At 56.0% G+C, this 12754-nt stretch overlaps 2 protein-coding genes across 2 annotated transcripts in view; one reads left to right on the top strand and one right to left on the bottom strand.

The window, feature by feature from the left end:
* The window catches only part of LOC133342848 (endothelin-converting enzyme 1-like), a 34850-nt gene extending 32427 nt beyond the window's left edge, over positions 1-2423 (top strand). Inside the window, 3 exon segments of the mRNA XM_061552174.1 lie at positions 63-265; positions 798-893; positions 1231-2423. Coding sequence (XP_061408158.1) covers positions 63-265; positions 798-893; positions 1231-1410 — 479 coding nt within the window. The 3' untranslated portion in view covers positions 1411-2423.
* A 2746-nt stretch (positions 2424-5169) lies between these two features.
* LOC133342847 (copper-transporting ATPase 1-like) overlaps positions 5170-12754 on the bottom strand; it is a 37935-nt gene continuing 30350 nt past the window's right edge. The window contains 7 exon segments of the mRNA XM_061552173.1: positions 5170-6498; positions 7793-7895; positions 9267-9384; positions 10174-10377; positions 10959-11101; positions 11616-11753; positions 12230-12443. Coding sequence (XP_061408157.1) covers positions 6264-6498; positions 7793-7895; positions 9267-9384; positions 10174-10377; positions 10959-11101; positions 11616-11753; positions 12230-12443 — 1155 coding nt within the window. The 3' untranslated portion in view covers positions 5170-6263.

Raw genomic sequence — 12754 nt, 5'->3', positions numbered from 1 at the left:
AATGCACAAGGATCACCAACATGATCATCGGCTTCGTGTCGCGACCGTGATTGCGCGTGCAGGCCGGAGGTTCGACGGCCAGGGCCGGATGCGTGCGTGGTGGTCGAGCGCGTCGCTCGCCGCCTTCAAGCGGCGCAGCGACTGCCTGGTGGGGCTCTACGAGCGCTGGGCGGCAGCGGCGGGGGGCGGCGAGGGGCGCTTCAGCGGCCGGCAGACCCTGGGGGAGAACGTCGCCGACTTGGGCGGCATCAAGACGGCATTCCGGGTCCGAAGCGCCACGGCGCCGCACGGCGCTGGCCTCCGCTAGGTTGACTCGGCCTCGAAATGAGTACCCGGTGCGGTGGGTGTGTAAACATCGCCACTGGGGAGATAAAGGCGGACCGGGTGTGCTGCTGGCCACCCACCCCCTCGTGTGCCACAGTGCCGGCCTTCATAGGTGCTACTCGCTAACAGCACTTGCCTCAACAGTCTGTTCAGGCTATATGGGGGATCTTTATCTTTGTAGGCCTGTGTGTGAGGAGCGGCGGTGTAGCGGTTAGCGCAACGCTGCGCCTAGAACCCGGCGACCCGAGTTCGATTCCCGCTCATGGCTAACACCAGTGAATATTATCTGAACCTGTCCTGGGCCTCCCCTAGGTCGACTGAGCCTCAGAATGAGTACCTGGTGCGGTGTGTAAACATCGCCACTGGGAATAAAAAGGCAATCTGCTGTGCCGTGCCGGCCTTCATAGGTGCTCGCTAACAGCACTTGCCCCAACATTTTGTTAAGAATACCCGGGGGATATTTGTCTTTGTAGGCCTACGAGATGTGGACAGAGGAGAGGGGCGAGGAAGCCTTCCTGCCAGTGAGGAATCTCACCGACCGGCAAATCTTCTTCACAGCCTTCTCTCAGGTAGGATGCGGTCATCACGAGCCCCCGATTCGGCGTTTCACGCAACGCCTCGTACGGCACCGTGACCACACAACTCTCATCGCCGCCGCTCACCTCTAACCACCGTTCACCTCTCAGCATCGTAATCTTCCCTCTTATTTCCCTGCTAATGTTCAGAGCCACTCGGCACACACACACAACACACGGGGGACGCCGAGGGGCTTACACAACAGGCCCAAAAACCAACGCCCGATTCACCACCCTGCACATAGCCGAGCTTCGGGGGGCTGGGGGGGGCGAGTCGGCCCACTCAGCGCCGACTAAAATCAGCCTCGGCGCCGCGCGCTTCGTGCCGCAGGTGTGGTGCTCCGTGGAGACGGCGGAGGACCGCCGGCGCCAGCTCCTGCCGCGGGACACGCACAGCCCCGCACGCGTCCGGACGCTGGCGTCTCTGTCCAACTCGGCCGAGTTCGCCGCCACCTTCAACTGCCCCGCGGCGGCGCCGATGAACCCGCGGAACAAGTGCGACGTCTGGTGACCCGGGGCGGCGCCGGGCGCCCGTTTCACCGCTGGGAGGCGGGAGGGTCGGGCGCTTTGAGGGCCCACTGCCAAGCCACCAGCGTGGAGTTTGCGACCACGAGTTTTCGGGATCCCACAGTGCCCAGCCGGCGTCTTGGGAGAGTGGGAACGAGCGGCTTTGTGTGTTGCTTTGTGATCGAACAGTCTGCCTTGAACGTGCGGTCAAAATGTTTACCAGTATTTACCAGTGTGTCTATACCAATGCAACAAAAGAAGCAGCAATAACACTGTGGCCTTCATCAGGAACGGTGTACAATAGGTGACGGTGTCGCGGAATGGCCATTCTTCACAGCGCAAGAGAGAGGCCCCCCGCTGCACCTCTCCAGCCCCTCGACGCACTGTGAAACACCGCCCATTATCCACCGTCTCTTACTTAGATGGTCACACGGCAATATTGAAGAACGCGTTGAGGTTTTTATGACTTACTGTTTGAGCTTGTGCACCACTGCCAGTGCAGCGTCGCCAAATAATTTGTTTGATACTCCCATGTGCTTAGCCGCTTGAGAATAGAGGGGCCAGACGAGCAGGGCTGTTGAGGGCTGTTGAGAGCGGGGAAGCCATCGCCTGATCAGCAGCCACGGCCGGGGGAGCTGCTGTGAGTCGGGGTGTTCACGCGCTAAGCAATCGCTAAACAATCGCTAAGAATCGCTAAGCAATCGCTAAGCAATCGCGCGCTTTGCGTATGGCGAGCGACGCTCACGAGGCCAGCAACGGGCAGCTCAAACGCCGTAAGGTGGCACAGTGGGGGGGGCACAGGTGGTGCATCTGCCAGTCGTCTCGGTCAGGCAACCCATGGCACCCGCTGCGTCTGTCCCTGAACTCCTGCCAGCGGGCCTACGTCATGTAATTTCCTCAAGGTGCACCTAGCCTGGCAAGAGCACCTTGCTGACGTCATCGCTACTTCGTGGCAAACGGCGGTTGTTGTAGAGTATATAGTTTGTTTTTTAATAAAAATACTAAGTGATAATTTCACTGGGAAGAAAATAGGATCCTTTGACAAACCCATGATTCACATTTTATATGCTAATTACAGTAGTTTATCTTGCAGAAAATTTAGTTGAGACATTTTGTACAATTTTTTTAACATTTTGGAAAGACGCTTTTCAAGAGGTAATGACTGAATGTGAAAATCAGATGGTTTTTAGAATACAAATATTGTTCTAAATGTTTGTGCTTAATAGGGGATTGTGCATGAGCTGTGTGTTTGGTACACAGTGGCGAGAGCCGGGTGGCCGCTCGGTAATTGTATGCAACGACCAGCTTGGTGCTGCCGAGATCAGAAATCCAGATGACGGTCTCCCACCCAGCTCGAAGCCAGAGTCCTGTCGGACGTGCGTGTGGGAGCCTCCGCCTGGAATGTATTCAGTCACTTGCTCGTGCATTCGTTTTACAGGTAAAGCGCCCGGGCGAACCTCTGCACATTTATAGAGGGCCCAGTAAGTTCGAGGTAAAACAGACCCTGAAGGCTACCTGACTGTAGGATGGAGTTGCCATTCGTGGCAGCTCTCATAGAGCGTTCTGTAATAGAAATCAAAGCCCCGATGCCCATATAATCGCAAGGATAACATGACACGTGCCATGCTCTTCTGCCGTTTGTGCCGTTGAACCGTATTCGGGCGTTATGGAACCAATAAACTTGTAGGGTACTGTACATGGCAAGGGTCATATTGGGGTCAGTGGAGATGGGTGGAAACAGGTGGGAAGTAGAAGACAGTAGAGTCTGCTGGAAGACTCTACCGGGGGAAAGTGCTGGAAGTTACCATGGCGTGGCCGAGCGGCTGTATAAAGGGGAGCAAGGCCCACGATCGGGGCGCCGGCTTGGGGACTGAAGGACGACTGCAGGTGAACGACTTCGGGGCCGACTGTTAGAGATCGACGTGGTGGAAACCATCAAGAAGGACTGTTAGAGATGAATCTCGTGGAAACCACCGGGGCTGCAGATAGGCATAGCCCTGTGAAACGTGTTAGTCGTACTCTCGCCTTGTAAATACGTCATCGGGAAATAAATCGTCTGGAAAATGGAACCTGCGCGAAGGAGCTTCTTTACAAACTTACTGCCGTCAACACGGTAATGTTGTCTTGATCCCGGGACTAGGGTCGTCCTGAGCCCTACGTTAAAGTCAACAGACCATAGATTTATGCATTGTTGGCAAATGTCCCTTTTTGTCCAATCTTTGGCAAAAATGCATTGACGTTTCCATTACTTAACAAGGCAAATCGCTAACGTTTCCGGCGTCAATCCGTCTTCCTGCTTACACAGGCACTTGTGGTATTTACATCTCCCGTGACAGCCCTAAGCAACAGTAGATGTATAAGAATGTGTAATTACATTTGAATTCCACATTCCTATGGCAAGCATCAGTATCTGCAAAGGACAACTTCTGTTGACTTCTCAAACAGCGGTACGTCCACCAACCCTGCAGGGAGGATGGGCCTAGCCGACCCGACTGGGGTTTGACCGCGTGCTCTTCAACTGGATCAAGCGCCCTCCAACTGCAGCACGCCTCTGTTGTCGTCTGCCCACCCCGTGGACCCATCGGCACTATCAAACTCCAGTCCCACGTTTTTCACGCACAGTTGCCTGTGTTTACAATGAACAAATCGAAATCATTTTTGTTTTTCTTTAATAATTGTAGAGCCCTTTTAACAATCCGCTCGTAGATGAAGGTGCCCCTCCACTGTGCAGAGGGGTTGGTTGCAGGACGGGTTCAACCGTCACTCGCCACTCATGTCCAGTGTCTGGGAATCACTCGGAATTTCTGGGTTCACAGAACAGAAACTCCCCCCCCCCCCACCTTCCCAATACAATGAAATGAATAATGGTTTTCACGAAGGAAAGCCTCAATGGGTCTCAAGACTCTTTTCAGACAGTATTTTCCATTGAGGATATTTGTCCAATCCTAGTCAAGTTTGGCAGGTGGGTTGAAAATGGAGAATCCGTGAAAAAAAATCTGCCCACAGGAGGGGGACAGCACTCAAAGCAGGCGGCACAAATATCACGCGGAGCCATCGCGGTACGGCCACATCCTGGCCACGTCAACTCACGCCACTTGTCATCGCAGGAGGCAGTTTCCTATCCAAGCAATAAGCCAGGTCCCCGCGAGGCTCCCGAGACCTAACATGAGAAGGCACCGTGAGGATGATTTCATCATAAGTTGTGTTAGGTAGGAGCCATATCTGCTCGCCAATTCAAATGTTCTTTATTTTAGTTCTACGACTGATGCTTGCAAATGCCAGCAACACGATGAAGCCTCGTCCTAGGCATTCTTACCAAGAGTTACTCTTTCACTGGGGCACAAACACGAGAGTGTGGGTCTTTCACTTTGTAAATCAATCCGTGTGTAGCATTCACAGTCCACAGTGCTCGCACCACACCTAGCTTGACAGCACGTCTTTGTCCAAATTTATTTTCTATTAACGCTTTGTGCATTTGTTGGATTTTCACAGCCTCAAATGACCAAATTAGTGAAAACTTCAGCGTCAGGTGTGTTAGGCCACGGTCTACGTAACATCTCCACGGCAAATTTAGGAAATGCGGAGGTGATTAACGGAAGGCACAGTGCCACAATCCTCTGCCCATTAAATTTCATGCCATACATTCATATTCTTGGTTCTTTCGGTAAAGTCACGTAGAAGGGAAATAATAAAATAATAAATATATATTATTTCCCTTCTACGTGATGACTTTACCGAAAGAACCAAGAATATGAATCCCTGCAGTCACGAAAGCTTTAAATCAAAAGTCATACATTCACTTCAAAAGGTCGGGTCACAGAAATCATGCCGACATGCACGCAGGAGGTGACCGGGCCAGAGGGTTAGAGGGTCGTGCACTGGGTGTCGTCTGTAGGAGGATTCCACTTGGACTCGTTATGACGATTTTATTTTGTTACGATCGTGTTGCCAGGATTCCCAATTTCACAGATGCGTTGAGTGCACGTTTTGCTTGAATCGCGTAGGAGAGTCCATGCTCGCGTTGTTCCGCTTAAATGTTTATTTTCGTGATTGCACTTCGGAGAAACCACTTGACGGGTATAGGAACGTTATACTTAAACAACCTGTAATAACACCACACAGACATTTACATTTTAACTCCCAAGGTACAATAACAATTAGTAAGTGTTTCAATTTGTACTTTCAAAAGTTACACGTAGTGTTGTGAAATCTGCAAGCATTAGGACTCACGGCATTGTGATGAGGGCGAGTGGAAGTTGCATTGCGACGTTCTAATAAAGAAACCAATCGTCGTAGCCACCGCAGCCGTGAGCAGCCTTCCGGCTGCGTCACAGGGCCAGTCCCTGTGAAAACCGCCAGCGATTGAGGACTGCGAGCTGCAGGGATTCTACCCCCCCCCCCCCCCCCCCATTGCCCCAGGTGAATTGTGTGCAGAGCGATGTTGGTCAATGAAGCGCACGGCTCGTCCGGGATAAAATCGTCCGGGGCCACGAGCGGGGTAGGGAGGTGCCGTAGCGCCATCCCACGATGCCACCCGTAGGTGACGAGCGATTGCCGTGCGACGGTACGCAGCGTGCGCCGGACACAGCAGCTCGGGAAGTGCAACACGTTAGACGGCTGCCGCTTGAGGTGCGAGCCGGTTCCAGGGGGACGACGGGCGCTGGTCACGAGTGCTCGCGTCGGCCCGTGCGGTCGCCAGGCGGTCGCGCCAACTTCACTCGCGCTCATGTTCCGCTCATCGTCAGCGACACGGGACGGGACCGAGGGCATCTCGACAATTGCAATTAAGTGGCCGCTACCGCACAGGTGGAAGTATTTGTTTCTAAGGAAGCTAAGCGACGTCGGTCCGGCTCTTGGTCACACCCGCAGGTGGCTACTCTCCGACTCAAAGGCCCCATTGTCCACTCCCGTGGGTAGCGTCGCGCCGCTCGCGACAGCGCCCGGGCTCCAGCCCCCCGCCAGGGAGCGGCCCGCGGCACCACCGCCGCCGCCCTCCCGCTCGACCCCCACGTGCACCTGCACATCCTCGGCCGCCAACACCTTCCAGCCCGACGAGGCGGCCTCCAGCTGCTCCCGGCTCCGCTTGCGGTACCTGCGCAGGTGACGGCAGGCGACAGCGTTGATCGGCAGCGGTGCCGTCGTCATCGTCGTCATTCGCGCACCGAGCAATGCCGAGGAGACGCGGGGAACGCATGTGGATGTGCGTGTGTTGAACTTCTTTCGCACCCTACGTAGGCGACTGTGCTAATCCTTCCTAGGTAGTGAACGCCGAGCCACGAAAAACATTGTCGGGGGAACAATTGCAAAAGTGTAGGTAGCTGTGTGCGCTCGATAAACAATGTACAGTGGACTGCTTCTCCTGAGTGTCGTGGCATCGTTGAGGCTCACACAGCATCTGTACGACCTCCACACCGGCATCGCGGCCGCGTACGGAGAACAAGCGAGGAGGAGACCGCTGTTGTGCCCTAAGTCGTCTTTAAGCAGTGGTTCTTAACCTGGGGTGCAGGCACTCCCTGGGGATGCGAGATGCCCTTTCTGGGGGTACGGGACATGCCAGATTTTTTTAGAAGGTAAATTCATTCCATAGTTATGATATATCTTTGCTTTAAAGAAGTGAGCTACTTCAACGATGTTTGATAAGGGGTGCAAAAACATATTTTGAGAACCAAGGCTGCAGTAAAGGCTAAAAACCACTGTGTTGCAGAGAAAATACATAAACAGAAAAATACAATCGTTGATGCTCGACACCGATAGCCCCGCATATTCAAGCAGGCCGGGGGCAGTCGACCGAGCCCGCCTTGATAATGGCAGGCGCCGCGCCTCTTAGTAACTGCCGTGCTCAATCCTCCGCAGTATTATAAGTCAAATGCCGGGTCGAGGCGAATGTGACACTTGACTTGGCCAAGGAGTAGAGGCAGCTCCCCCCCCTCCATGATTTGAAACTCTTTAAATGCTGCTCTTTGACAAAAATAAATTCGTAAAGCGTGTCTGTGTGTGTGGAGTAGAGCCACTCAGCTAATCGGCATTTATAACATCGATGATCCAAACCAAACCACCACAAATTCTTGACTGGGCACACAAAAATTTTTGGCCAGGATGGTCAGTCACCCTCACCCATTGGGCAGGCTCAAACTAGAGTTGTCCATCGCCCTCGGTCTCTCGTGATGAACGCGCACAAACGCACGACGCCCATCGTGAAACGTCGTGCGGAATATCTAGCGTGCCCCAGTGTGGCACGGAGCGCGACGGGTGACGGAGCCCCGATCCCAGCTTTGAGTTTTGGTCTCAATCCCAGTGCGACGGCGACAAACGTGCATGCGCCCGTGAGCGCGTTCTGCCGCTTCGTCTGGGCGGGGTGAGCGGTGGGGGGGGGGAGACAAACTCACAGGCGCAGGAGGAGCGAAGAGAGCAGCACGGAGACGGAGGAGGCCGCCATGGCGGCCGAGGCCATCCACGGCTGCAGCACGAGGCCCACGGGCAGGAAGACCCCTGGGGGCACGGGGGGAGGGGGGGGCGTGGGAGAGAGGCAGGGCCCACAGTGAACGCTCGCACCTCGCAGCAGGAACGGCCTGCGTTTGATTCCTGATTGAAGAAGCTTTCTGCGTGGCGCTGGTATGTTCGCCCCCTGGTTCTTCATGGACTTGCTCCGGGTTCTCAGAATTTCTCCCAGAGCTAAGTTTGTATCCCGTGTAGAACCACACTCCCGGTATCCCGTACAGAACAACACTCCCCCGTATCCCGTACAGAACCACACTTCCCCGTATCCCATACAGAACCACACTTCCCCGTATCCCATACAGAACCACACTCCCCCGTATCCCATACAGAACCACACTGCCCCATATCCCATACAGAACCACACTCCCCCGTATCCCATACAGAACCACACTCCCCCATATCCCATACGGAACCACACTCCCCCATATCCCATACAGAACCACACTCCCCCGTATCCCGTACAGAACCACACTCCCCCGTATCCCGTGCAGAGCCACACTCCCCCGTATCCCATACAGAACCACACTCCCCCATATCCCATACAGAACCACACTCCCCCGTATTCCGTACAGAACCACACTCCCCCGTATCCCGTACAGAACCACACTCCCCCGTATCCCGTGCAGAGCCACACTCCCCCGTATCCCATACAGAACCACACTCCCCCGTATCCCGTACAGAACCACACTCCCCCGTATCCCATACAGAACCACACTCCCCCGTATCCCATACAGAACCACACTCCCCCGTATCCCGTACAGAACCACACTCCCCCGTATCCCATACAGAACCACACTCCCCCGTATCCCGTACAGAACCACACTCCCCCGTATCCCATACAGCGCCACACTCCCCCGTATCCCGTACAGAACCACACTCCCCCGTATCCCATACAGAACCACACTCCCCCGTATCCCATACAGCGCCACACTCCCCCGTATCCCGTACAGAGCCACACTTCCCCGTATCCCATACAGAACCACACTCCCCGTATCCCATACAGAGCCACACTCTCCCGTATCCCATACAGAGCCACACTTCCCCGTATCCCGTACAGAGGCACACTGCCCCGTATCCGGTGCAGAGGCACACTGCCCCGTATCCCGTGCAGAGGCACACTGCCCCGTATCCCGTACAGAGGCACACTGCCCCGTATCCCGTACAGAGGCACACTGCCCCGTATCCCGTACAGAGGCACACTGCCCCGTATCCCGTGCAGAGGCACACTGCCCCGTATCCCGTACAGAGGCACACTGCCCCGTATCCCGTACAGAGGCACACTGCCCCGTATCCCGTGCAGAGGCACACTGCCCCGTATCCCGTGCAGAGGCACACTGCCCCCGGCTGCACCCAGCCCTGCACCTGCAGCGATGGGAAGGCCCAGCAGGTTGTAGACGAGGGCGAAGACGAAGTTGATGCGGATGCGGAGCACGGTTTTCTTCGAGAGCTCGATGCTCGACACGACGTCCAGGAGGTTGCTCTGTGGAGACGCACGGTGCGGACGGGAGCACGAGCAGAGGCGACGGGACGGCACGGAACCAGAGAGCGCAGCAATGAACTTCAACGCTTCGTGCTCAAGTGCAGTACTGATTGGTTTCAATACTAATACAGTATCGCAATAACCTCCAGCCATTACAGCTATGAATACAAAATAGAGTCACGTGCTTTGTCTATGAAAGCCTCGAGACATGAATTATTCAGGAGGGTTGTGCATTAGGATGTTGGACAGTTTATTTTTTACGATCGAGCGTTTTTCATGTGGCAGGAAACTGGAGTACTCGGAGAAGACCCACGAGTACAAGGAGCTGACACGCAAAGCTCCGCACAGATAGAGTCAAGATTTCATTGCCGTACTGCCCGGACACATTACAGCCCAGCGGTTTTTAGGAGATGCACAGCACACACAATGATCTCTAGGTGACCCACCAACCCTGCCTCCAAAGGTTTGCAGAGGTGTGCGCCACCACCACAGGAGGTGAATGTCCCACCTTAGTGGCAGCTGTTCATTTAGCGGCCATATAAACGACAGCAGCAATGGCTGACGCCCGGGGGACGGCACACCGCGTCGCCGCACGGAGGAAGCTCCCCAAGCCAAGTAACGTCTCGCTAAAGCAGCGGAGCTGCGGGCATGTGGCTGGTGCAATTGCACCGAGGCCCACGGGGAACGGAGCGTCCGAGGCCCTGGGGGAAGGCGGAGAGCGGAAGGCGATGGCCTCATCTAGGTCCTCGCGCCGCGCCCCGCGCGCCGTGCGCCGCGCGCTGCACCCACGCGGATGAGGACGATGTCGGCGGCGGCGATGGCCACGTCGGTGCCGGAGCCGATGGCGATGCCGACGTCGGCCTGGGCGAGCGCCGGCGAGTCGTTGACGCCGTCGCCGACCATGGCGACGCGCAGGCCGCGCCGCTGCAGGCGCTGCACCTCGCGCACCTTGTCCGCCGGCAGCACCTCGGCGTAGGCGGTGCGCACGCCCACCTGCACGCGGCCGACGCAGCGAGCGGCAGCAGCAGCAGCGCGTCGCTTCGCGTCATACGATGGGCTGGAAATGGGGAAGGAATCACTGGGGGAGCTCACGAATACGTCACTCCTGCCCCAGATCTGCAGCATACCAACTGAGCAAGGGGGGTGGATGACATGAGCATCGATGCATACATTGTTTTTCCTGCTTCAGCAACACACTCAATAAAGCAATGTTATATATTTTTAATATATTCTTTATGTTTATTCGCAGATCTTTTAACAGAACTGTACACGTGTTTTCCCCCCACATAACGTTTGGGAGATCCAGAGCATGTCGGACAGACACTTGTGTATTATAATATAGATAGATATAGACACCCGTGAACCTGCTGTAACCACGGGTGCCCCTTGGCACCAGCTCGGCACTGCGAGGAACGCAGCTGCTCCACCAGCCACACAGGAACGCCACCACCCATTACAAACGGAGCGTTGCGCTCTCCCCCTCGTCGGCTGGCAGCATCTGGTGTCGCCGCGACGGCAACGGCGAGGTCGGCGAGGGTGGAGGGTTCGGGGGCGGCCGTGTCGGTCTGGCTCACCTGCGCGGCGATGGCGCGCGCCGTCCGGCGGTTGTCGCCCGTGAGCAGGATCACGTGGAGCCCCATGGCGGTGAGCGTGCGCACGACCAGCGCGGCCTCCTCCTTCACAGCGTCGGCGATCGCCAACATGCCGCACAGCTGGCCTGGCACACGCAGCGGCAAGGCCATCACGCAGCACGCCATGCCGGCAAGCCCTTTCAGGCAGTGGTATTGATGCACGCATGTTTTCTTTTTGCTTTAGTTATTTATGCTCAAGCAGCACTGCTAATGCAAGCAGCAGATGCAGCATCATCATGTAACCGGTGTAAATTGGTTGTGACTAAAGTTTTTGCCAGGCACGGCTTCAGCCCTTCTCTGATGGGGGGGTGGGGGTACAGCTGTTGCCTGGGGGGCCATCATAACAGTGATGAAGAGTGACCTTGGGTGAGACGAACGGACACTCGGTGGTGCGGGGCCCGGCCCGTCGCCCCCCAAGCGCAGTGCCCAGTTTTGCCGGAATGGGAAACGGCCCCCGGCAAACGTGCGTGCGTGCGAGCTTGCGTGCGTGCGAGCTTGTGTGCGTGCGTGCGTGCGTGCGAGCTTGCGTGCGTGCGAGCTTGCGTGCGTGCGTGCGTGCGTGTGTGCATGCGTGCATGTGTGCGTGCGTGGGGCCCGTACCGTCAACGGCTACCAGCACGGCCGTGTGGCCCTGCTCCTCATGCTGGGCCATGGCGGCGTGCACGGCGGGGGCCACCTCCACGCCGCTGCGCCCCATCCACTCGCGGTTCCCGATCAGCACGGCGTAGCGCTGCGGCTCTGCACGCGATCCAACAACCACCGACACCGACGTCGCCACGGCAACGGCCACCGCATATCGCAGGATTACAGGAACACTGCCTTGCAGCTTATTAGAACATAATTATTGCAGCGTTTGTTTACCCAGGAAAGCCTGATGGAGTCCCAAGACCCGTTTTCTAAACTAAACTAATTTTAATTTCACCGGGTAAGGCTCAGTGAGCTGTATAGCTCTTTTTCAGAAGCCACCTGGCCACAAGTTAGAGCTCAACTAAGAGAAAAATCCACGCTACCACGCGGAGAGAGACACGCAAACTCCAAACATACAGCAGGCGTCAAGGGTCGGGATCGAACCCACGACCTTCTGCAACCAGGCGAGACGGACAACATTCTCGCCACCGCGGCGAGACGACATATCCTGTACCGCGGTGAAGTCCACGGACAGCCGACGACACGGACAGCCAACTACACGTTTGCACCGAGCCGCCGTTGCTTACCGTGACATGTGGCCGTCGATTCGTCACCGTCCATGATGATGTGTGGCGCCGAGCGGTCGGCTGGCGCGGAGGGAGAGGCGTTCTTCTCGTTCTTCTCGTTCTCCTCATCGACGGCGGTCAGCGCTGCGTCCACGTTCGACACCTCGCAGGAGATCCCAAAGCCCGGCACCGCCTGGAAGGCCTGGCAGGAGCCCAGCCTCTCCGTGGACAGCTCCTGCACGCGCGGACAGACGCCCGAGTCCGGCCGACGTCGTTGGGCCCCGGTGAGAACTCAAGGGGCCATGACAGGGGTCTCACTTGCACGAGTGACCCGGGTCCCCGAAATTAAAGACGCAAAACAAAATGAAATAAAATAGAGAACAGCAAATTAAGCGAATAGAAATAAAGAGCAAAATAATAACTGTGTCACATGGGAATTGGAATATATTGCACGAATGTAAAACAACGTTAAGTAATACATTCTCTGTGGCGCAAGTCGGCTCGGGCAGATGCAATGTAGACTGATCGTTACACGGTTATACAGTT

The sequence above is a fragment of the Lethenteron reissneri genome, chromosome 16, assembly GCF_015708825.2.
Source record: "Lethenteron reissneri isolate LAM-NWPU_2019-01 chromosome 16, ASM1570882v1, whole genome shotgun sequence".
Classification (NCBI taxonomy): domain Eukaryota; kingdom Metazoa; phylum Chordata; class Hyperoartia; order Petromyzontiformes; family Petromyzontidae; genus Lethenteron; species Lethenteron reissneri.
Note: the sequence above shows the minus strand (reverse complement) of the source record. Positions and strands in the feature narration are given on the sequence as shown.